At 32.0% G+C, this 23,111-nt stretch overlaps 1 protein-coding gene across 1 annotated transcript in view; it reads right to left on the reverse strand.

Moving 5' to 3' along the window:
* LOC134716743 (NBAS subunit of NRZ tethering complex-like) overlaps positions 1–23,111 on the reverse strand; it is a 103,300-nt gene that overhangs the window by 21,008 nt on the left and 59,181 nt on the right. The window contains exons 13-33 of the mRNA XM_063579747.1: positions 22,441–22,515; positions 21,982–22,111; positions 21,518–21,652; positions 20,835–21,008; positions 20,000–20,073; positions 19,494–19,553; positions 18,667–18,729; positions 18,026–18,089; positions 17,569–17,627; positions 16,617–16,719; positions 15,800–16,020; positions 15,044–15,156; positions 14,599–14,678; positions 13,236–13,331; positions 11,877–11,998; positions 11,465–11,552; positions 10,674–10,976; positions 9,875–10,001; positions 9,550–9,626; positions 8,664–8,964; positions 8,090–8,156 (exon numbers count right to left, since the gene is read on the reverse strand). Of these exons, the coding sequence (XP_063435817.1) occupies positions 8,090–8,156; positions 8,664–8,964; positions 9,550–9,626; positions 9,875–10,001; positions 10,674–10,976; positions 11,465–11,552; positions 11,877–11,998; positions 13,236–13,331; positions 14,599–14,678; positions 15,044–15,156; positions 15,800–16,020; positions 16,617–16,719; positions 17,569–17,627; positions 18,026–18,089; positions 18,667–18,729; positions 19,494–19,553; positions 20,000–20,073; positions 20,835–21,008; positions 21,518–21,652; positions 21,982–22,111; positions 22,441–22,515 (2,532 nt within the window). The remainder of the gene's footprint in view (positions 1–8,089; positions 8,157–8,663; positions 8,965–9,549; positions 9,627–9,874; positions 10,002–10,673; positions 10,977–11,464; positions 11,553–11,876; positions 11,999–13,235; positions 13,332–14,598; positions 14,679–15,043; positions 15,157–15,799; positions 16,021–16,616; positions 16,720–17,568; positions 17,628–18,025; positions 18,090–18,666; positions 18,730–19,493; positions 19,554–19,999; positions 20,074–20,834; positions 21,009–21,517; positions 21,653–21,981; positions 22,112–22,440; positions 22,516–23,111) is intronic.

Consider the following 23,111-nt stretch of genomic DNA (forward strand, 5'->3'; position numbering starts at 1 on the left):
TCGTTTTTTTTATATAGATTAGACTGTTGGTTTTCCTGTTTGAATGGTTTTACACTAGTAGTTTTGGGTCCCTTTACAGCTTGTTGTTCGGTGTGAACCAAGGCTCCGTGTTGAAGGCTGTTCATTGACCTATAATGGTTTACTTTTTTACACCCCACCTAAGAGAGTAGAGGGGCATTATGTTTTCTGGTCTGTGCCTCCGTCTGTTTGTTTGTCCGTCCATCCGTCCGTCCATCCTGGTTCAGGTTAAAGTTTTTGGTCAAGGTAGTTTTTGATGAAGGAAAAGTCCAATCAACTTGAAACTTAATACACATGTTTCTTATGATATGATCCTTCTTATTTTAATGTCAAATTAAAGTTTTGACCCCAATTTCACAGTCCACTGACATAGTAAATGAGAGTTAAAGTTTTGGTTAAAGTTTTTGGTCAAGGTAGTTTTTGATGAAGTTGAAGTCACATTCACTTGAAACTTAGTACCCATGTTCCTATGATATGATCTTTATAATTTTAAAGCCTAATTTCAGGGTCCACTGAACATGGAAAATAGTAGTGCGAGTGGGGCATCCGTGTACTATGGACACATTCTTGTTAAATTGTAATTTGGATGGAGAGTTGTCTCATTGGCACTCACACCACATCTTCCTATATCCATGTATATAAACTATTGCTATGGGCCAGGTGAGCTAATAAAAAGGAGAAGAAAAAAAACAACAATGGGCAATAAAAAAACATAAGGTTGTATAAACAAGTATAACTGCGAGCTACTGCTCACTGATGATACCCCCGCCGCAAGTGGATAATATTAATAGTGTAAAAATATGCAAGTGTTCGGTAAACAGGAAGTTGTCGAGTGATGAATCTGAAAACGCATCACACAGTACTGCTGACTTATATAAATACTGAAACCAAATTTCAGAAATCCTTGTATTGTAGTTCCTGAGAAAAATGTGACGAAAATTTTCAACTTGGTTATCATGTGTAAAATCATACAAGTGTTTGGGAAACAGGAAGTTGTCAAGTGATAAATCTGAAAACGCATCACACCGTATAGCTGACTTAGATAAACCCTGAAACCAAATTTCAGAAATCCTTGTATTGTAGTTCCTGAGAAAAATGCGACGAAAAATATTCATGGGACGGACTGACTGACGGACGGACGGACAGACAGAGGTAAAACAGTATACCCCCCATTTTTAAAGTGGGGGTTTTAAAGCAGGGGTATAATAAAGCGGGGGTATAATAAAGATTGACAATGACATAGTCATTAGATAAAGATTGAACAGCAATAGTTAGAGAACTTACATGCTGCAGAAGGGTCAATTAACCTCAGGTTTTAATGATATTTTTAAGTTACAGCGGAATGCCCAGTGACTGAGGATATAAGGCTCTACCTCAAATCGTTCTTGTAAATGTTTTTAAGGTTTGATAAAAAAAAAATTAGAATTATTAGTTCAAGCATAAGTTTATGATTGCAATTCTATGATTTAAAACCACTTTTCATAAAACAAAATACACCATCATCAGATAATATTGGTTTCATTGGTTTTCAAAATGAAATATAATAAACTTTGGACTAGGGGCTATAAGGGCCATTTTTGGCCCCACCCCCAAATTTCATTTAATTGGTCATGTTGTAAGTCTATATCATAGACCTTCAGAAAATAATTGAATGTAGGGACTAGCTCGTTTATTCTGTTGCCTAGCAACCAATATAATGGTGGAGTTAAACTCATCAAGTATGATTATTATACAGCTTTAATTTATCTAATTTTGATATTAAACCTGTTTAGCATGTAGTGAACTTTACACTTATACACTATTTAAGTATTACATAATTAAATGCCCATTTTTGCCAAATTCACTGTTGTTTCTCCCTAGCAACACATCTGTGTCCATGGCAACCACAATTAGTTTTCTATTTTACCAGATTTACCTTCAAATATGTTGAAACAGCAAGGCAGTTTGAGATGCGAATTGTAAAAAGTAACAAAGACTCCAAAGTAAATGTTAAGGGGAAAAGCAATATTGAGACATCAACAAACAAAAGAAAACACCAGTTATTGCTGATTGTGCATCTAGTGCTGGGTGTGGTCTCACTTATCAGCGACAAGAAGAATAATACAAAGACAAGAACACATATTTAGCGCTAAGAAATCTTAATATTTATGATCTAAAGTAAATAGATACAGACACATGCATTAAATGGTGTTTTAAATGTCTGTGTATTTCCATTACAGTAGTGATGTTTCAGGTAGGGGTTGGGGTTGGAGGGGGCCACTTCTATTTTCAAGATGATAGGACGTGCCTCTGAAATAGTTCACCTTTTGAAGCTTAAAATAAGTGAAAAGTTAAGAAAACTATCAGCTATAAGATAAGGACAATAAAGTTCCCATAACTTCATTGACTGTCAACTTGTTTGGTGTTCCCGCTGTGTCTTTCTTTATCAACCAATTTTTCTCTTTTGACACTTAAGTATTCCTCTTTTACATAAAACCATATGAAACTAAATCAATATGGCAAAAGGTAACTTTTTTCCAACGCAATATATGAAAACGAATATATATTTTTTTAAATGTAAAACCGGGTGAGGTAACAAAACAGTGACACGTATACCCCTAACAATTAAGTGTTGAAGTGATTTTGGTCACTTGTGGACAGCTGTCTCATTGGCAATCATACCACATCTTCTTTTTTATAGTCTATCTTTCGCCTTCACTAACCATAGTGTCGTATGACCTTGGTCTTTGATTATCATGACAATATTCATTATACAATATATATATGGTGTCACGATATCACAGTAGCATGGGTTCGAATCCCGGCGAGGGAAGAACCAAAAATTTGCGAAAGCAAATTTACAGATCTAACATTGTTGGGTTGATGTTTAGACGAGTTGTATATACATTATGTACACAGCCATGTATCACCATCATTGATGGCGATCCGATGGATACATCTGTTGTAGGGTTGTCACTGACTCAGACGTACTTATGAATATAATTATTTTCTGTGACTGTATCTTACATTAATTTGTAGGATCCTTTACTATAGATAATTTAGCTGATCTGTAACAATAACATCTTCATGTCTTATATATCATGTACTGTAGTACGCCGCTAGATTAAAACTGACGTGGAAAGGTAACATATGGCCACCAAAAGCTCTTTTTTTAGAGAGCCAAGGTGGTCGTGTGGTCTAGCGGGACGGCTGCAGTGCAGGCGATTTGGTGTCACGATATCACAGTAGCATGGGTTCGAATCCCGGCGAGGGAAGAACCAAAAATTTGCGAAAGCAAATTTACAGATCTAACATTGTTGGGTTGATGTTTAGACGAGTTGTATATACATTATGTACACAGCCATGTATCACCATCATTGATGGCGATCCGATGGATACATCTGTTGTAGGGTTGTCACTGACTCAGACGTACTTATGAATATAATTATTTTCTGTGACTGTATCTTACATTAATTTGTAGGATCCTTTACTATAGATAATTTAGCTGATCTGTAACAATAACATCTTCATGTCTTATATATCATGTACTGTAGTACGCCGCTAGATTAAAACTGACGTGGAAAGGTAACATATGGCCACCAAAAGCTCTTTTTTTAGAGAGCCAAGGTGGTCGTGTGGTCTAGCGGGACGGCTGCAGTGCAGGCGATTTGGTGTCACGATATCACAGTAGCATGGGTTCGAATCCCGGCGAGGGAAGAACCAAAAATTTGCGAAAGCAAATTTACAGATCTAACATTGTTGGGTTGATGTTTAGACGAGTTGTATATACATTATGTACACAGCCATGTATCACCATCATTGATGGCGATCCGATGGATACATCTGTTGTAGGGTTGTCACTGACTCAGACGTACTTATGAATATAATTATTTTCTGTGACTGTATCTTACATTAATTTGTAGGATCCTTTACTATAGATAATTTAGCTGATCTGTAACAATAACATCTTCATGTCTTATATATCATGTACTGTAGTACGCCGCTAGATTAAAACTGACGTGGAAAGGTAACATATGGCCACCAAAAGCTCTTTTTTTAGAGAGCCAAGGTGGTCGTGTGGTCTAGCGGGACGGCTGCAGTGCAGGCGATTTGGTGTCACGATATCACAGTAGCATGGGTTCGAATCCCGGCGAGGGAAGAACCAAAAATTTGCGAAAGCAAATTTACAGATCTAACATTGTTGGGTTGATGTTTAGACGAGTTGTATATACATTATGTACACAGCCATGTATCACCATCATTGATGGCGATCCGATGGATACATCTGTTGTAGGGTTGTCACTGACTCAGACGTACTTATGAATATAATTATTTTCTGTGACTGTATCTTACATTAATTTGTAGGATCCTTTACTATAGATAATTTAGCTGATCTGTAACAATAACATCTTCATGTCTTATATATCATGTACTGTAGTACGCCGCTAGATTAAAACTGACGTGGAAAGGTAACATATGGCCACCAAAAGCTCTTTTTTTAGAGAGCCAAGGTGGTCGTGTGGTCTAGCGGGACGGCTGCAGTGCAGGCGATTTGGTGTCACGATATCACAGTAGCATGGGTTCGAATCCCGGCGAGGGAAGAACCAAAAATTTGCGAAAGCAAATTTACAGATCTAACATTGTTGGGTTGATGTTTAGACGAGTTGTATATATATATATATATATACTTTAGATAAAAAGAAGGAGAAGAGAAAACTTTTGGATCCACCAACTCCAAACTTTAGAACCTGATGGTCTTAACGAAAAAGACGAGAAAAGATACAGGAAAGATAAAGAATAATTTAAAAACAAAGCATTGTCCTTTTTATCCCGTAATATCGGCCAATGGATGTGCTAATTTCAACTTCCAATTATGTATTTTTAAGGCAGCTAAATCCAAGAGCAACATATACATGGAGCTGCAAATTTTTTTTATTTTTAAGGCAGCTCAATCCAAATTCAACATAGACATTGAGCTGCAAAATTTTCTTATTTTCAAGGCAGCTAAGTTCAACATATACATTGAGCTACAAAAGTTTCTTATCATCTACATCCGATTTCACCTGGATAGATGCACGCTTGATAAAGCTAGTTGGTCTAGCGAAATATTGCGTTTATTTTTATCATTTTGTAAATATTTTAAACATTCTTATATTTACATATTTACATGTGTTAAAATTACATTGTTAGGCAATCTATACTTTAGATCATAAATATATATATTTACTTTAGATCATAAATATATTACGTCAAAATAGTTGAAAACAAGAATATATCTTTAGTACATGGATGCCCAAATCGCAAGACTAACACAGGCCAGAGAATCTTTAATTGGGACAGACGCGAAAATTGGCGGGTTTAAAAATGTTATTTTGAGATCTCAAACCCCCTCTCCCTTTACCTCTAGCCAACGTAGAAAAAAATTAAACACACAACAATAGCTACAATAAAACATAGTTCAAAAGAAGTCTGAGTCTGATGTCAGATTAAAATACCAAGACCGTAAACTTAAACCTGAAGCGGGACACAAGGACGATTGGACGAACAGACAAACAGACGCACAGACCAGAAACATTATGCCCACAAATGGGGCGTAACAAAATTCTTAAAATTACACTTTATTTATACACATGATTATAAAACTATTAAAAACATAACCTTTATAACAGTAACAGACATGTAGGATGCTTACAGACTTCAGGCACTTATTTCTATGCATGGGAAGGTCAACTATCCATAAATATATATACATGTATATATACAGATATATGGATAGTCTACCTCATGCTGTTTCCGTTCTCTTACCATCAAATTTTATATAACTTGTTATCTATGCTCATTATCAACAAAGACACATCCAATTGGAATATAGGTACATTGTAGTTTTATTTTCAAATTAAATTTCGGGTTTCTTGCCAATTATGTAAATTTAAGGAAACTAATCTTTTTAAATCTCCACCCCACCCCCTTTTTCCTAACATAAATCATGGTTCCGACCCTAATACCAAAGAGAGAAGATTGCCCCATACAAACACCAAATTTTGAATTGATATTTAGCAGAAATATAAGAAATATACAGATTGATTATTGATATTGAAGGTCTATCTATAATTTCATACCGGTAATTAAAAAAAATGTTCTCGAAGATGTTATTGGCTACCTTCCAATATGTAGTTCATTGGTTTCGTATTTTTTAAAGAAAACTAGATATACTTATGGAAATAATATTAGGAATACACGGTACATTCATAAACAAAAAAAATAAGTTCCTATAGGCATAAGAATGTATAAACTAAACTTTGTCAGATGAATAGGGTAAATTTGGATGTCATATTTCAGCTTTTTATTGCTCTGATTGGCAATGAAAACAATAAAATAAACTATCGCACCAACCTTGCACCAAAAAGATTTTTTGTCCGAAGTTTGATGTATGAACTTGTCAAAATGCTAAAATTTCTTTTTGGTGCAAGCATGGTGCGGTGGTCAAAATTTAGAAAAAACATCAAAATTTCTGTATTTTTGCTTATTTTCCCAATTATGACCTCATTTGCACCTACCATTGTGACATCTTTGAACCTTTTTTTGTTAGATAAAAACATTTTTTTCAAATCATTGACTCATATTCTAATAATTTATGGAGAAAAATCTGCTTTGTTAGAATTTTTATTATCTTGTAAATCTGGGGCCATTTTAGGCCACTATAGCCCCTACTGTGTACTAACTGTCTTCTGATTGGTCATGTTGGTTAAAAGTATTACTTTTATTTTCAATGTTGTCAATTTTTATGGCGACACGCCCACTCTGACATTGTGTATTTATACGCCAACATGTGTTTTTGTTTTTGTTGTTATTGTTAATATTAATATTATTGATAAAGTTATATAAAAGTTCTTTGAGCTTTATTTTTGATAGAAATTTATTTATAACCAATGGCAATAATTTATTTTGAGTTTATTGAATCATAAAATAATTTTTTGACTCTTCACATTTTACAAAATCGATTCACGAATCATTCAATGAGAATAGTCAACCAGATGCTCCACAAGGCGCAGCTTTATACGATCGCAGAGGTCAAACCCTGAACAGTTGGGGCTAATATGGACAAAACATTTAACATTGATACAGGTCTGAATTTGGATGGTGTTCAAATTTTTGACATTATATAGGGTGCTGACAATAATCAATATTGTACAAATCTAATATGCAATACTGTGCAATTAAAGATTTCTTCTTGAAGCTTGAAGCTTCAAAAAGTTGAAATTTGAGAAATTTTGAAGAAAAAAAAATTAAACCCCATAAAAAATTGCCCCCCCCCCCAAAAAAAAAAAACCAAAGTTTTTGAATCTCGCTTGAAGCAATTACCCCTCAAACTCAATACCAGCCTTTCCATTGTAGTATATGGAACCTTGTAGTACAATTTCAGATAGATCCTTACACTTAAAAACAAGATATTGTCCAAAAACTACAAAAGTGCTTGTTTTTGGCCCCTTTTTGGTCATTAATTCCCATACTTTTGGAAACCATAACCCCCAACATGAATTCACACCTTCTACTTGTAGTTTTAAACATTGTGGTACAATTTCAGAGCAATTGAAATACTATTACACATGTTGATATCCTGAAAGAAGAAAAATGCTTGTTTTAGGTCCCTTTTGGGACCCTAATTTCAAAACGGTTAGGACTATCATCCCAAAAATTAATCCTTACCTTCCTTTTGTAGTATAGAACCTTCTTAAATTTCATAGATATCCATTTACTTAAACTAAAGTTATTGTCTTCGGAGGACGCAGACATCATACCATTATATGATCCCATTATATGGTCATATAAAAAAACATAAGTTTACAATTTTCAATATTATGAATAAAATTCCAAGAAGTACCTTGATTATAGGAAATATAATTTCAAAACTATCTAGCCATGTTTTATTCTAACAGCTAGTGGTTATTTGGCTCTTCTATATGGATCATTTTGTAGCTTAAAAAGGATGTAATTGGTGAAAAATACAAATAAAATATTTCTAAAATATCTTTTTTTCAGCAGCAAGCAATTATTCAAAAGAAGATGAAAAGTAATTCATAATAATGCTTACATAGTCAAACCAAGTATGGTTTCTTTTTTATATTCTGGATCATCAGTAAATCTCTGAATATCAACACCTGAAATCATTTAACATACCGGTATGAAATAATTTAACATATGAAATAATTTAACATACATTTTGTATATCAAGTTGTATTCTGCAAACATTAACAACATTGTCTGAGAGGTTTTTTTTTTAATATTAGATATTCAGTTACTGCTTTTTTGAACAGATGCACTTGTTAAATATTAATTCACAAGAAAAGTTTTCTCTTTCTTTTTGTATTATAATTATCTATATCATGGTGAATTTGTCAATAAAAAGTACAATAATAACTTGGACATGCAGAATATTTACCTTATCATTAAACATATCAAGACATTTTTGTCTTCTTCAAACTTTTGGTTGAATTATCAATTAATTTAACTCAATATTTCATGTTGGATACAAAATATACAAAGTCCTTGATTCAGGACTCAGGAGAAATCATACACCAATAATCTTTCAAAATTCACATGGGAAATTGGAAAATCTGATTTTTTTTATCCAGAATCATATATCAAAATGTATTATTCAAACATACCGCTTCCAATCCTAACTAAAGTTCTGGCCTGAATATAATCTTCAAATGATTCATAACACTTCTTTAACTTTTCTACAAGGTCAAGGACATCCTGAGACCAGTCAAGGTCATCTCTATTGTTAACAAAGTTAATAACTCTCTGTATGAGTTTGACAGGATCAAGTCTGTATAAAGGACTGGGATCTGGAATAGCTGTAGGTTTGACAGAGGCATAGATTTGTAAAGCATAGTAATACAAGGTCAGCTGCTGGGTTATGGCTGTTTTAGGGAAATCATCAAAAAACCTCTCCACATCTTTAGTCTGAAAAAAGATGAATCCAATACATTAGATAAGTCTATACTACCTTGTTTTTCATAACAAAAATGAAATAATTTAACCAATCCAAGTATTTTTAATACAGTGGAATCAGTTATTTTTCGTGGGTACTAATTTTCAAGGACTAGAGAAAACTTGTATGGTCATGGATATCTAATTTCATGGTTTTGCTGAAGTCTGCATATAAGCCTATAGCAAATTTGCCACTTGTTGAACACTTAATTTCGTTGTACCAACACAATCCAAGAAAATTTGTATCCAATGAATAATAATGAATTAACAGTATCAAATATATAATAATATTTCAGTGACAGAAGAGCGAATTCATTTATCAATTGCATTGAGCATGAGTTAGTCATGTTAGTAATAAGTTTCTAATGTGTGATCTTTTTCAATAACATTTCTCCAACGTGATAATAATATTTTTCATTGTTTATCTATTTACAACCAAATGGAAAATTTCCTTAATTCAAGTGCAATTTAACATTCTTATTTACACAATTAAAGAATGATTAAAATTCAGAAGTTTATCAAATCTATTTCCGAGATAAAAAACTCAACTACACTAACCTCTGGTAATGCTAATAGATATGCTAAGCCTAGTGAACTATCTACTGGAAACTTTGTTTTTGCTAGCTCTAGTAAAACTGAAATATAAATTGTAACAATTTAATTATATGAGTGATTCTGGTATTTTTAAGGCTGCATAAAGAAGATAACAATTGCTGTTAAACAATGTCTATTATAAATACAAATCTTCAAAAATTTTGGTCAGGATTATATGATTTCTCAAGGTAGTTTTATACATTTTTTAACAAATTCAAACAAAATCCGAAGCTGTTTGGATAAATATAAATGATAATATTGTTTTAACATATATATTGAGCTAACCTACCTTCAGGTGATGACTGAGTAGTCTCCCCTTCTGTTAACATTTCCTCCAGTTTAGCTGTTCTCAGTATGCTTTCACTTAAAGCTGTGGGACTACATTCAGTTTTACACCTTGTATAATCTACAACAGCCTGAAAAAACACAACCACATGTCAGATCTGCAAAGAGTATCAATATTAGAAGAAAAAAAATTTACTGGACAAATAAAAAGACTCAAGTGCTACTTCAAAAATTCTCCTCAAGGGAGATCTCTTCATTTGAAAGCTTGCATATATTTACTCATCTTTTTGAGTTCCAGTTATCATTCTGATCAAAACTTTTTTATTGGTATTTAGGAGGTAACTTTGAAATAAAAAACAACACTTAATCTTTTTTTATTGTTTAATCTTTAATTTCAAGTTTAAGATGGTATTGTTGTATATTGAATGTTACATGTACTTGGTAAAACATTTTTAACCCTGAAAGTATTTTTGCAACACACACAGAAAGAATGCTCAGAAAAGAAGGCATAAAACTTTGCTCAGTGCTCGGAGCACAAAAATCATGCTCGAAACATGAAATCCAGCAATTTGATTGGTTGATTTTCGAGTCTGAGTACAAAAATCATGCTCGAAAGTTTTATGACCGTGAGGGCTGGCCTTGAAGGCATAAAACTTTGCTCAGTGCTCGGAGCAAAAAAATCATACTCGAAACATGAAATCCAGGTATTTGATTGGTTGATTTTCGAGTCCGAGTACAAAAATCATGCTCGAAAGTTTTATGACCTTTAAAAGAAACAAATATTGCAGAGATCTAGTACTTACATAATCAGGATGACTTGGTGTTATAAATTCTTCATAAAATGGATGACATCCTTGCTTCTCAAACTTGTCATTATCATATACAACTGTCTCAGAAACTTGTCGCCTTGTTGGTTGTTTCAATGATTTAATTGTTTTTTGCCACCATTTTGTATCTGCAACTGTTGACAACACAGCTTTTGTTGTCTTGGTTGTGGAGGACAAAATCTCTGTTGTATGCTGCAGAGCAGCTGTTGCAGACAGTGGCGCCCTCTCAGTTGATTTGTCATCAACTTCCATGTCAGTGTGAATAGTGCTGTATAACATCTAAAAGTATTACCAAATATTAGTACAATTCACCAGAATGCATTTTCTAGAGTCCGACACTTATACCCGTACAACTTTCATACATCTAATTCAGATTTAGATGAGTAGACATTTATTACATTTTTTTGTGTAGCAATTTGCATCAAAAACTTTATCCTTTAACAAGCTTAAGGGTAAACAGTAAAAGTGACGCCACACAAATTCTAACTTGTTTTGTGGTAATAAGCATTGTGTATAAGTTGCACGACATTTGGTTGAAGCAAACTAAAGTTAGAGAGAGAACCAAACTTGGGACATCCCTACGGTCTGACAAGGGTATCACTTAATGCCCTCCTTGATAGCAGGGTTATAAAAAAATCAATATTTGAAAACCTGATGCTGTACAAGTCTTTTTTATTTTTTTATTTTTTAATGTCAAAACAGCAGCCAAGTTATAACTTTGTATAATTTGTATTTCCTCAAAAAAGATAAGTAACTTATAACAGTACCTGAGTTTCCAGAACGGCCTTGGCCTGTAGTATAGGTTCTATCATATCTGCTGGACAGTAGGCTAATGAAAATGACAACAAATCTGCCCTACATAGGAAATCAAATAAAAGTTGATTTTTGCACTGAATTGTATTTAATGACAGTAATTTTAACTTTACAAAGGGACATAACTCTATACAAGTAAATCAGCATAAAAAAATTGACATGCATAACTAGGAATGTTGGCAACAAATAACAATAAATTCATTTCATTCATTTATGCAAAGGTGTATTTATTATAGATATATAAGATGAAAACAATGTGAAAATATATCTGAATTGGAAGAATACAAATTAAAATTAAAATTCTGAATTCAAGTCTACCTTAATATTAGGCATGGTGCCTCTTTTAACAACATATAGTAATCTTACTTGGCTGAGATATCTTTAAAATCTTCAAAACTGGCTAGATCTACACAGACATCCCACACAGGACCATGCATTCTTTCTATCAAATCCTGGCATACTTCATAGGCAAAACTACAATCATGGGCCTAAAATATCAAGATACATAGTACACATGGGCAAAACTACAATCATGGGCCTGAAATATCAAGATACATAGTACACATGGGCAAAACTACAATCATGGGCCTGAAATATCAAGATACATAGTACACATGGGCAAAACTACAATCATGGGCCTGAAATATCAAGATACTTAGTACACATGGGCAAAACTACAATCATGGGCCTGAAATATCAAGATACATAGTACACATGGGCAAAACTACAATCATGGGCCTGAAATATCAAGATACATAGTACACATGAGCAAAACTACAATCATGGGCCTGAAATATCAAGATACATAGTACACATAGGCAAAACTACAATCATGGGCCTGAAATATCAAGATACATAGTACACATAGGCAAAACTACAATCATGGGCCTGAAATATCAAGATACATAGTACACATAGGCAAAACTACAATCATGAGCCTGAAATATCAAGATACATAGTACACATGGGCAAAACTACAATCATGGGCCTGAAATATCAAGATACATAGTACACATGATCAAAACTACAATCATGGGCCTGAAATATCAAGATACATAGTACACATGGGCAAAACTACAATCATGGGCCTGAAATATCAAGATACATAGTACATGTGGGCAAAACTACAATCATGGGCCTGAAATATCAAGATACATAGTACACGTGGGCAAAACTACAATCATGGGCCTGAAATATCAAGATACATAGTACACATGAGCAAAACTACAATCATGGGCCTGAAATATCAAGATACATAGTACACATGGGCAAAACTACAATCATTGGCAAGAAAACATAGGCAAAACAAGAATGTGTCCCAAGTACACGGATGCCCCACTCACACTATCGTTTTCCATATTCAGTGGACAGTGAAATTGGGGTAAAAACTCTAATTTGGCATTAAAATTAGAAAGATTATATCATAGGGAACATGTATACTAAGTTTCAAGTTGATTAGACTTCAATTTCATCAAAAATAACCTCAGACGGACTAACGAACGAATAGACCAACAGACCAGAAAACATAATGTCCCTCTACTATCGTTGGTGGGGCATAGTTCGGGTTATTTACTCGTTATTTTTCAAAAAAATAAAAAAATATCCTGCTTGCAAATCAACAATATTGATGTGAACGACAACCTTATCATTATCATTTCAAAACATAAATTGTGTGCTGATAGATGAACCATGGTCAAATATCATCAGTTAAACCTTTATAAATACCTTAACAGCCCCTCTAGCTATCAAATGGAGAACTTTTCCTTCTCTCAAACTGTTGTTTCCTTTTTCTATTTTCAGCAAATGACTTAATCGCATTAACTGAAATAAATATAATTTCAAACATTATACTCGTGTTATTAAAATAAAGCTTAACAAATGATTTAAATAAGATGGAGACTTTCCCTCTCCTATTCGATTTTTATGCTATATGTTTATTATATAAAGAAATGTTAAATCTGATTCTATCTTTATTATCAAAGGTTTGCTTTTGTTGTCTTACATTAATAATTTTTTATTATTTTTCATGTGAATTTTTATGATAAATATATATACTTGAATAAAAAGTGTCAATGAGTGTGCAAGCAACCCATCACTATATAACCATACAAAGACGTATGCAGTTAAATTAATGCCTGTACCAAGTCAGGAATATGACAGTTGTTATCCATTTGTTTGATGTGTTTGGACTTTTGATTTTGCCTTTTGATTTTGGATTTCCCTTTTTGAATTTTCCTATGAGTTCAGTATTTTTGTGTTTTTACTTTTTACAACGTAATCCTTTCAAATTAATCTTCTCCCATGATATAATGATGTTGCCACTACATTACATTTTCTGTGTAAACTAATTTCAAATACAGTTAATCCCTTGTAACATATTTAGAATTTATTGCAATGTTTTAATTAATGCAATAAATGTGGCATTATCTGGTTCACAATATCAAAAACTCACATTTATAATTTCAGAAGTAACTCTTTTCAAAATATATGTAGATTCTACCACTGCATCGAGTGTGATATGATATTTATCAACTCAAGACAGTTAAATTTTGAATTAACGCAAGGCTTGCCGAGCTTTTAAATATTTAAAATTTAACTGTGGAGAGTGGATAAATATAATATCATGAGATTTGGTAGGGGAATCTGTTTCTCTAATGATTTTCAAACTATACACAGGCAAACTTATTCCTTCTTTGCAACTGATCTGCAAAGAAATGTGTTTTTTTATGTGACGTCGTCAGGTATGGTCGCCTTTTTTTATGCTGTCACAAAAGGAAAACAAGAAAATTCGACGTCATAATTGGATTTTAACCAATGAAGGACTGAGATCAAACTAACCAAACGTTGATTAAATATTTTTTTACAATGGGTGCAGAAAGGGATAAATTGATGAAAAATAAGAGAAACATATATACATACATATCAAACATACACAATAAAAACAGTATCAAAATTCATAACAACAAACAAGCTGTTATCAGTTATCAGTGTCTGAGTTATTGGTTTTATAAAGATGCAAAAAAAACCCATTCCTAGTTCTATGCAGCAAATTTTGTAGAGATATATGAACACATCACTGCAAACATACCTTTTTCTGTTGTTTGTATGATGTATCTCTAGTACTAAGACATTTCTCAATCAATTCTATTCTATCTTTAGTCTGTCTAACTACAATAAATATAACAATACTCTTTAAAACAGAATTTAGGGCAATCACACTGTATGACTGATATAATAGAATTTAATTTACAACAGAAGTTTCTCACTTGAAAATCTTGAACAAAAATTAGCTTCAATTCATTAAAAATTATGACACATTTTTCTGTTTACTTTTATTAGAATGGTACTATTTGTAATGATTTCAGACAGTAATATTGTCTTTTGCAAATCTAGATTAAGTATCTTAAATGTTGACCTTAAACCAAAGTGATTTGAATGTCGATTAGGATCTTCTGCTTATTATTGTGACCATTTGTATGGTAATTTGTCTGTACATGTATATCATTGACAATCCATTATTCATGGTCAATTACCTTGTGCTGGTATAATTGATACACCAAAATCATCCAACATAGCAAGGGAGTTAATCAAATCCAGTTCTTCTTGTATCAAAGTAGGTGTGTCTCTAATCAAATTTAAGCATACCCTTAAATACAAAAAAAAAAACAGTTTTAAGAAATGTTAATTTTCAAAATTTTTTGGTTTATAATTAGGAAAGTCAACATTTGAACTTACCTGGAAAAATGTGTTCTGTTCTCACTACATACAAAATATATTTGTGATGATTGCCTTGAGTAATTTTTAAATAATTCATGTACTTCCCAGTTATCATTATCCTTTCAATTATATCAGTCTCATCGTTTCAATTGCAAAATTTTAAAAATCAACTTATGCACACTTTCTGTCACCAGTTTGTTTAGTTTTGTTTTGTTCAAAGTTTAAACTTTGAATCAAAAGTTAAAGATCTTATTGAGTGAGATCAAAATTTGTTTGATATTTGATTGATTGATTGATTGATTGTTGGTGTTGAAGCCACTTTCAGCACTATTGGCTATGTCATGGCTGCCAGTTTTTAGTGAAGAAAAAAACAGTACTTGAAGAGAACCACAACATTCATTATTTAGGAAAACCATCAATCCTAGTTTTATATTGGGGTTGAAGGCACAAGTGAATTGCACGATTCAAACTCAAAGCCTTAATGTTGAAAGGCAAGTGATCGTTTTAGATGAACTTCTTAGACAACAGGGTCACCGAGGCCTCTTGTGAAATGAATAAACAATTGTAAAAATCACCTGGCAAGATCTATACATGGATCTTTCATATCTGTAGAAGAATCAAAATACTCCTGTGCTGATGAGATAACTAGCTGTATGGCTCGTTTATATGACACCTTTAAATTCTTTGTGTAGGTTTGAGTTGGAAGACTCTCATTATTACTTCTTTCTATGTACTCTCCAGCTAAAGTTATGCTTTCTCTTCTCCCAGAACACAGCAAGCTTTCAGTAAATATCTGAAAAACAAGATGAAGATTGTAAGAGACAGGTTTAAAATCCACATTATAGTAGAAAAGTTTGAAAACTAGATTTGAGAACCACCTGATTAAACCATGTAAGGGCAAGATTTTAAAAACTTGAACAGATTCAATTTCATATTTTCATACCTAACACCCAAATTTTTTGTAATAAAATCATGTCTATTTTCTAAAGATTTATCAATAATTTTGCAGTATAACCTTATCAAAAACCATGGCTATATGCTTTTAATTGTTTATGATGGAAAACCAACATAAATTCAGCTTAACATCTTCCAAAAAAAAATACTCTACACAGTTCACGTTTCAACAAATGCAAATAAAGTACAAAAATATATACAGTAAACCAACTTATTTTAGGAAATACTTTTTTTCGATTTAATTTATCAATTTAATGTAAGAAAAGATCCTAGATTAGCATTTTTGCTAAGATTTATATTCACATTATTTTCTACTTGTGAAAAATGCAAAAATAAATTGCTCATTAAAATAAGTTTGTTTATAGTACATGTATCAATTATTCATTAAAAAAATGTTCACTCTCACAGCTATATGAGACTTCATCTTACTCTTACCTCATGACACAGACCAGACGACAGACACCTGTAGACTTGATTTTGTAACTGTATAACATCATCATGTAGCTTTCTCCATGCAATTTCTGATAATGGTTCACTTCTGTCAATCATATAATCATACAATGAAAATCTAAGTAAACTATACAATCATGCTACTATCTATGACTGAAATTTGAAGATCTTTTTTAATCATCTAGTTACAAGTTTGTGTATTGAAGTATTTATAACACTTGGCTTTCAACTTTTGGGATTTGAGTGTACCTGATAAAGGCAAATCCAGAATGAGCTTTGAAATCACAAATTTTATAATGTACAATTGATGTGTCTGTTTTCTTAGAATAAGGTGATATGATTGTTTGCTTGACACAATGTGAAGCATTTTTGCCTGTTCACAGAACCCACTCATCAACAAGGTTCAAAACTGATATTTTCTGATATCAATGGATAGGAAAAACTTTATATAAATATAGATTCTTACATTGATACCAGTGGATTATCGGATTTATCCAATCGAGATAGTCAAATTATCAATTTTAAAGTCCAAGCCGCCTCGGCGAGAACTTTAAAATTTATAATTTTACTATCGAGATTGTATAAATCCGATAATCCACGAGTAACTATGTAAGAATTTGTTTCTCTAATGATTAAAAGATACATTTTATTTTTTTGTTAACCGAAAATCCCTTTGGTGTGCCTTTCACATTGCATGAAGTTGTCAATTTCATTAACACCTGTTAGCATATTTTGATTCATCCAGTTGGCTAAAAAGGTCATGACCCTTAAAATCATCCAATGATCTTTTGAGATCACCAGCAACCACACGTTGATTAAATTTTTTTATACAATGGGTTCGGAAAGGGGTAAATTTCCGTAGAATTAGAGAAAGTCTAATATGTTATTTATACAAGTTATGTTGTTTCTTCAAACACCCCTATTAGATTCATTTTACCTTTTGCCAGCAGCTCTGGTCAATCTTATCATTAACATCTTGGCATCTTCTGCATCTTTCTATAATAGAGAACAGTTGGTAAACTTGGAACTTTTAACAAAAGAACTGGCCAGACAAACAAAATTACTTAAGATTATATGAACAAATTAAGAAAATTGCAAAAACTAAAATCATAAGAAAACCAAAGTAACATCAATGAGGTGAAAAATAAGGACATGTGCACAATGGTTTTGAAAGAAAACTGAAGCAGTACCTAAAGGGAAATAACTGGAGTTATTAAAATATATACTCTTATGAAACATAACAAATACATGGGGACAGAAGAGGGGAATTCCAAATAGCTTAAGAAGCTGGTAAGTTGATATATTAGAGTAAAAATGCAAAAACAACTGTCACTCTAAAAAAAGTTGATTTACAAAATATCAAAAAAACTTATTCAAACAGATTTAAACCTTACCTCTGTTTCTAGGATATAATGTAGAGGTTTCTTAACATCCTGTTCATGTAAAATCTTTAATGCACTGAAAAACATAACAAACGATCATATATTGAAAATGATTGTAGACAGTTTTGTTGATATCAACATGGGTAAAATAGCACTTTCCACACATTTTTGTCATACAGTTATAAACATGCTATTAATTGTATTTTCTTAACCTTAACCAATTCAATATTATTTTCATTTACTTTATAGGCAATCAATATATCCTTACATAATTCTATCCTCATTTGAAGATAGATGAGAGTACTTTTTAAATAATGTAATATATATATATATATATATATATTTATGTGCCTGTCCCAAGTCAGGAGACTGTAATTCAGTGGTTGTTGTTTTTTTAAATGTTACATATTTGTTTTTCGTTCAGTTTTTTAACATAAATTAGACCGTTAGTTTTCTTGTTGAATTGTTTTACATTGTCATTTCAGGGCCTTTTATAGCTGACTATGCTGTATGGACTTTGCTCATTGTTGAAAGCCATTCGGTTACCTATAGTTGTTAATTTCTGTGTCATTTTGGTCTCTTTTGGAGAGTTGCCCATTGGCAATTATACCCCATCTTCTTTTTTATATTGTACTGTATTTAGACAAAATTACCCCAAATGTCTTTCCAGCTTGTCTATTTCCTTGTGCAGTCTTATTGATTCTTTTGTTTCTTTCCTGTATAAAAGTTTTCAAGATAACAAATAAAAAATATAAATATTATAAAATGTGTTACCAAAAAAAATGAATATCTTCAGCTATTTTTTAGCAATAAAACGAAAAATATCAGGATTGTTCCATTAAAACTTATATGATACTGAGGAAGATGATAGAGTAACATCCAATAGAGGCAGATTTATAATTTCACTTTAATTTTTAGTTTACTAAAGTCTTTGACACAAACTTCTAGTAGAGATTTCAAAAAGCCTTCTCAGGGTCCCATGTATGGTTTTATAGAACAGCCCTTAGCATTAAGTCACAATAATGAAATATTTTGACAGTGAATTAAATGACAATACTGAGTTCAACAGTTATATCCTTCTTCTGCAAGGTCATAACTGTACTAGTTGTCTTTACGTATGTTTGTTATTAATTAATTCAAGACATATCCACTAAAGCCAACGAATAGTGTATTACAGTGATCACAACCTCTATCTGTTTGAATATTTAACCACACTTTTTGTCAATGACTTCTATAATCATTACTGGATTTAAATGCAACTGAGAGATTATTATATGTAAAATTTTCATAGTAAAGTATTTGAGAACAAGAAAATAGCAATTCTGGGGTTGAAGTCATAAAACTTTGCTTAGTGCTCAGAGCACAAAAATCATGCTGGAAACATGAAATCCCACAATTTGATTGGTTGATTTTGAAGTATGAGTACATGTACAAATAACTGACTTGAAAGTTTTATGACTTCAAGGCCTGGTAACCTTACCCATATCCTTTCTGTGGAAGACACTGGAAAATTTCTAAAGCTAAATCTAATTGATCATCCCTACAAAATAAAATGACAAATTACAATGACAAATAACAAATTTGCATGAAATTCATCTACATAACAAACTTGAAATTTGCATTTTCAACAGAACAAATTAGTTCAAGCAATCAAAAATTAATGACATAAACTGAAAAAGATGAAACAATACTGTCAAACCAGATGTGTTTTCATATCATTTTTTTTCACCAGTTTAAAATGAGTAGTGATGCATGTGAAAATTGTATGATACTTTCTTATTAAACAAAAATAAGTCTTAATGAAATGAAACGCTTTCAAATTTCACTATCTGCACTTTTCAGTGTGAAATAGTGGTATAGCTAATATCTGTATATAAAGAAAGAGCAAACAGTGTTCTTACAGAGATCATTCAATATTTTAATATACAATGTATTGGTTTTACATACATCTAAGATTATTCAAAACAAAAAAAGTATACAACATACCTGCCACAAACATATAGAGCTTCTAGGGCCATGGACATGACGTCATCCTGACTTGATATTATAGGTCTTTTTTGCTGCAAATGAAGATAATGTATTCTTACATAAATTATCCAAAATGGGCTTATAAAAGAGGAACACAAATAATATATCCAAATTAAAAATGACCATTGCTATTTCTATTAATCAACAAAGATTAATCTCTTGAGGTTTTTGAAGTGCAGAAGACCACACAATAAAGATGTAAAAACTTTGGGGATATTAAATGTTTGTAAAGAACTGAATTTTTAAAAATTTAAATGTGTAAAAAAAATTATGTTTTACTTGCTGTAGCCAATCACACAAGGTCTTTCATGCTTTCAAATTTGTGAAAAATAGTTACACTTTGATTTGATTTGATTTTTGGTGTTTTTAAAAACGCCACTTTTAAGCAGCACATTTAGGCTATTTCATGGCATCCAGTTTTATTAGTGGAAGAAGCTGGAGTGCCCAGAGAAAACCACTGACTTTCGATGGGAAAACAATCGTAGTTAATTAAGATTGGAGTCGAGTGTACCCAAACAAGCAGAGTTCAAACTCACAACCTCAGTGTTGACTGGCTTGTGATTACAGTAGTAATAACTCAGACCCCTCGGCCACCGAGACCCCTAGTTACATTTTGAACCCAAAAATTAAATCACTGTGGAAATGTCTCAGCTTCAAAACAAGTCATCATTAATATCTAAGTTTAAAAGTTGGACTATGCAATAGAAGTAAAGTCTACTATAATCGTCTTTTTCAATTCAATCTTCACAATGTTTAAAACTCATTTCAAAATTTCATCTCAAAGAATACTCACAGTCGCTTTAGATGCTTCAAATATTTTAGTAGGTAATGTGAGATCTGTCTTAGCTTTTGTGACAATGTAATCTCTGAGTAATGAAGTAAAAGTCCCAGGCTGTCTGTGTTCACACTGCTGTAGGAAAGGTACCAGCCATTTGTGTAGACACTTTGTGTACATTTCTGTTGATGCCTGTATAAAAAATAATATAACAATAATATACATGTTTAATATCTGCCATTTGTGTAGACACTTAGTGTACATTTCTGTTGATGCCTTAATAAAAAAAAAAATAGTAGAATAATATACATGTATAATATCTGTCATATTGTATATAATTAATTTGCTGCCGGAGTTATTTTAAAACATTTGTCAGATCAATGTCCTGGTCCACATTACCTTGGGATTGTATTTAACAAAGCAGTTCATTATCCCACCTACTTATCATAATGAAGGCTTAATACATACAACATGTTTTCCTCTCAGATTTAATGATTTCAATAAGAAGGGTCCTCAATACTCTTCAACGGAATACTTTATTCTGTCTTTTAACTGTTTAACTTTATATACAATAAAAATAAAGAATTTTTGTATTTCACCATTTTCAAATCCATATTTGAGTCAGATTCTTGCTTTTAAAAATATGATCTGAAACACATGTAAACTTCAGCATTATTTTGTGCAGAATTACTAAGACATACCTTGGACATTATTAGTTCCAATTTATCATAGTCTGCCATCTTTTGTAGTTCATCAAAGGTCAGATTTTCATCCACATAACAGTCATATACTAGCATCTCCATGGTTACCAAGTTATCTAGTAGTTCAGATAAACCCTGTAAAAATTAAATATTCATTCTAATCAATAATTCTGATATTTTAATTCTGTTAACTTTATTTATTGAACAATAACTTCACAGAAGAGCAATAATTTTGCTACTACATTTTTTGTACTTTTTTATAAAAGGCCTCTAATTTAATGAAATTCTAGTATACAAAATCATTCTCTCGTTTATATATCCTGCAAACATATTTATCTTTTAGCATACTTTTTTATGATTAGCTCTTTTCGGACAATTTCAAACAATCAACATCAAAATTTTTATTTATAGGAGTAGATATTTTTTAGGTTTATGAAAACTATATCCTGAATTGTAAGACCCACCTCCACTCCTCTCTCAGTGGCCAGTTTGACTAACTCTACCGATAAGTCTACTTGTCGTGATAACCTCTCTATCTCACAGGCTCTGAAGCTGTACCACTTAGAAAGATCATCAGTGTTTGGGTTGGCCATTCTACAGAGAAAAAAAAAAATATTAATATCACTATGAAATTTTATCATGCCTGCTAAGTCATTTAAGGTATTACTAAATCAAGAATTCCAGTATAGAAAAAAATTAAACAAAATGGCTGAAAAACACATTAATTTATGGAAGTGAAAAAATTTATAAAATTTAAACAAGCTTATGCATAAAAACCAACAGACAAAATACTTAAAAGACTTCTGTTGTATGACAATAAAGCCAAAATGACTAATCAAAAACTACTTCCTCTATAATATATATAGTGTAAGGTTTTTTCATATAAAAATTTGTTGGCTAGTGTTATAAATTATTATACGAACCTAAATTCTTTGAGACCTGGATTTTCCTCATATAAGAAACCTCCTAGATCTGGTAAAACTGGTTCTATGATAGTTCTCAAAAATATCAGTGTTAAATTGAATTAAATAACCAGCTATCAATAACTCACTCCATTTAAATATGTTGACAATACTGTTTGTCTATTTATAATTATAAAACAAAATTGCATGGTTCACTCAATACAACCCTATTAAAATAGATGTGCTGTAAAGGTTGTCATTGAAAGAAAAGTTAAACTGTAAAACTAAAAATGCAGTTCATAATGTGCTTTTAAACTTTATTATAAAATGGCAGGTGAATGTTAAGTTGGGAAAATTTAGACTGCTATGAATGAAGGTCCAATGATACACCTCATTTCCAAATTTCCGCTTTTGTAGTATCTGTCTATTTTTAATGTATTACTGAATGTTTATTTGAATTAAAATTCAAAATTATATACAGTTAACTCTCATTATCTCGAAGTCATTCGAACCAGAGAAATATATTGAGATACACATAGTTGGACTCAAACGAAAACTGGAAGTTTGACAGACCAAGGGACACAACTCTTGCTGAACTTGGTTAAACTAAAATAAATCCTGGTGAATATGGGAAGGGGATCAATATTCTGGTATCAGATCAATGTATTTAAATGTCATGGTCTTTCATTATT

The sequence above is a fragment of the Mytilus trossulus genome, chromosome 4 (assembly GCF_036588685.1).
Source record: "Mytilus trossulus isolate FHL-02 chromosome 4, PNRI_Mtr1.1.1.hap1, whole genome shotgun sequence".
Classification (NCBI taxonomy): domain Eukaryota; kingdom Metazoa; phylum Mollusca; class Bivalvia; order Mytilida; family Mytilidae; genus Mytilus; species Mytilus trossulus.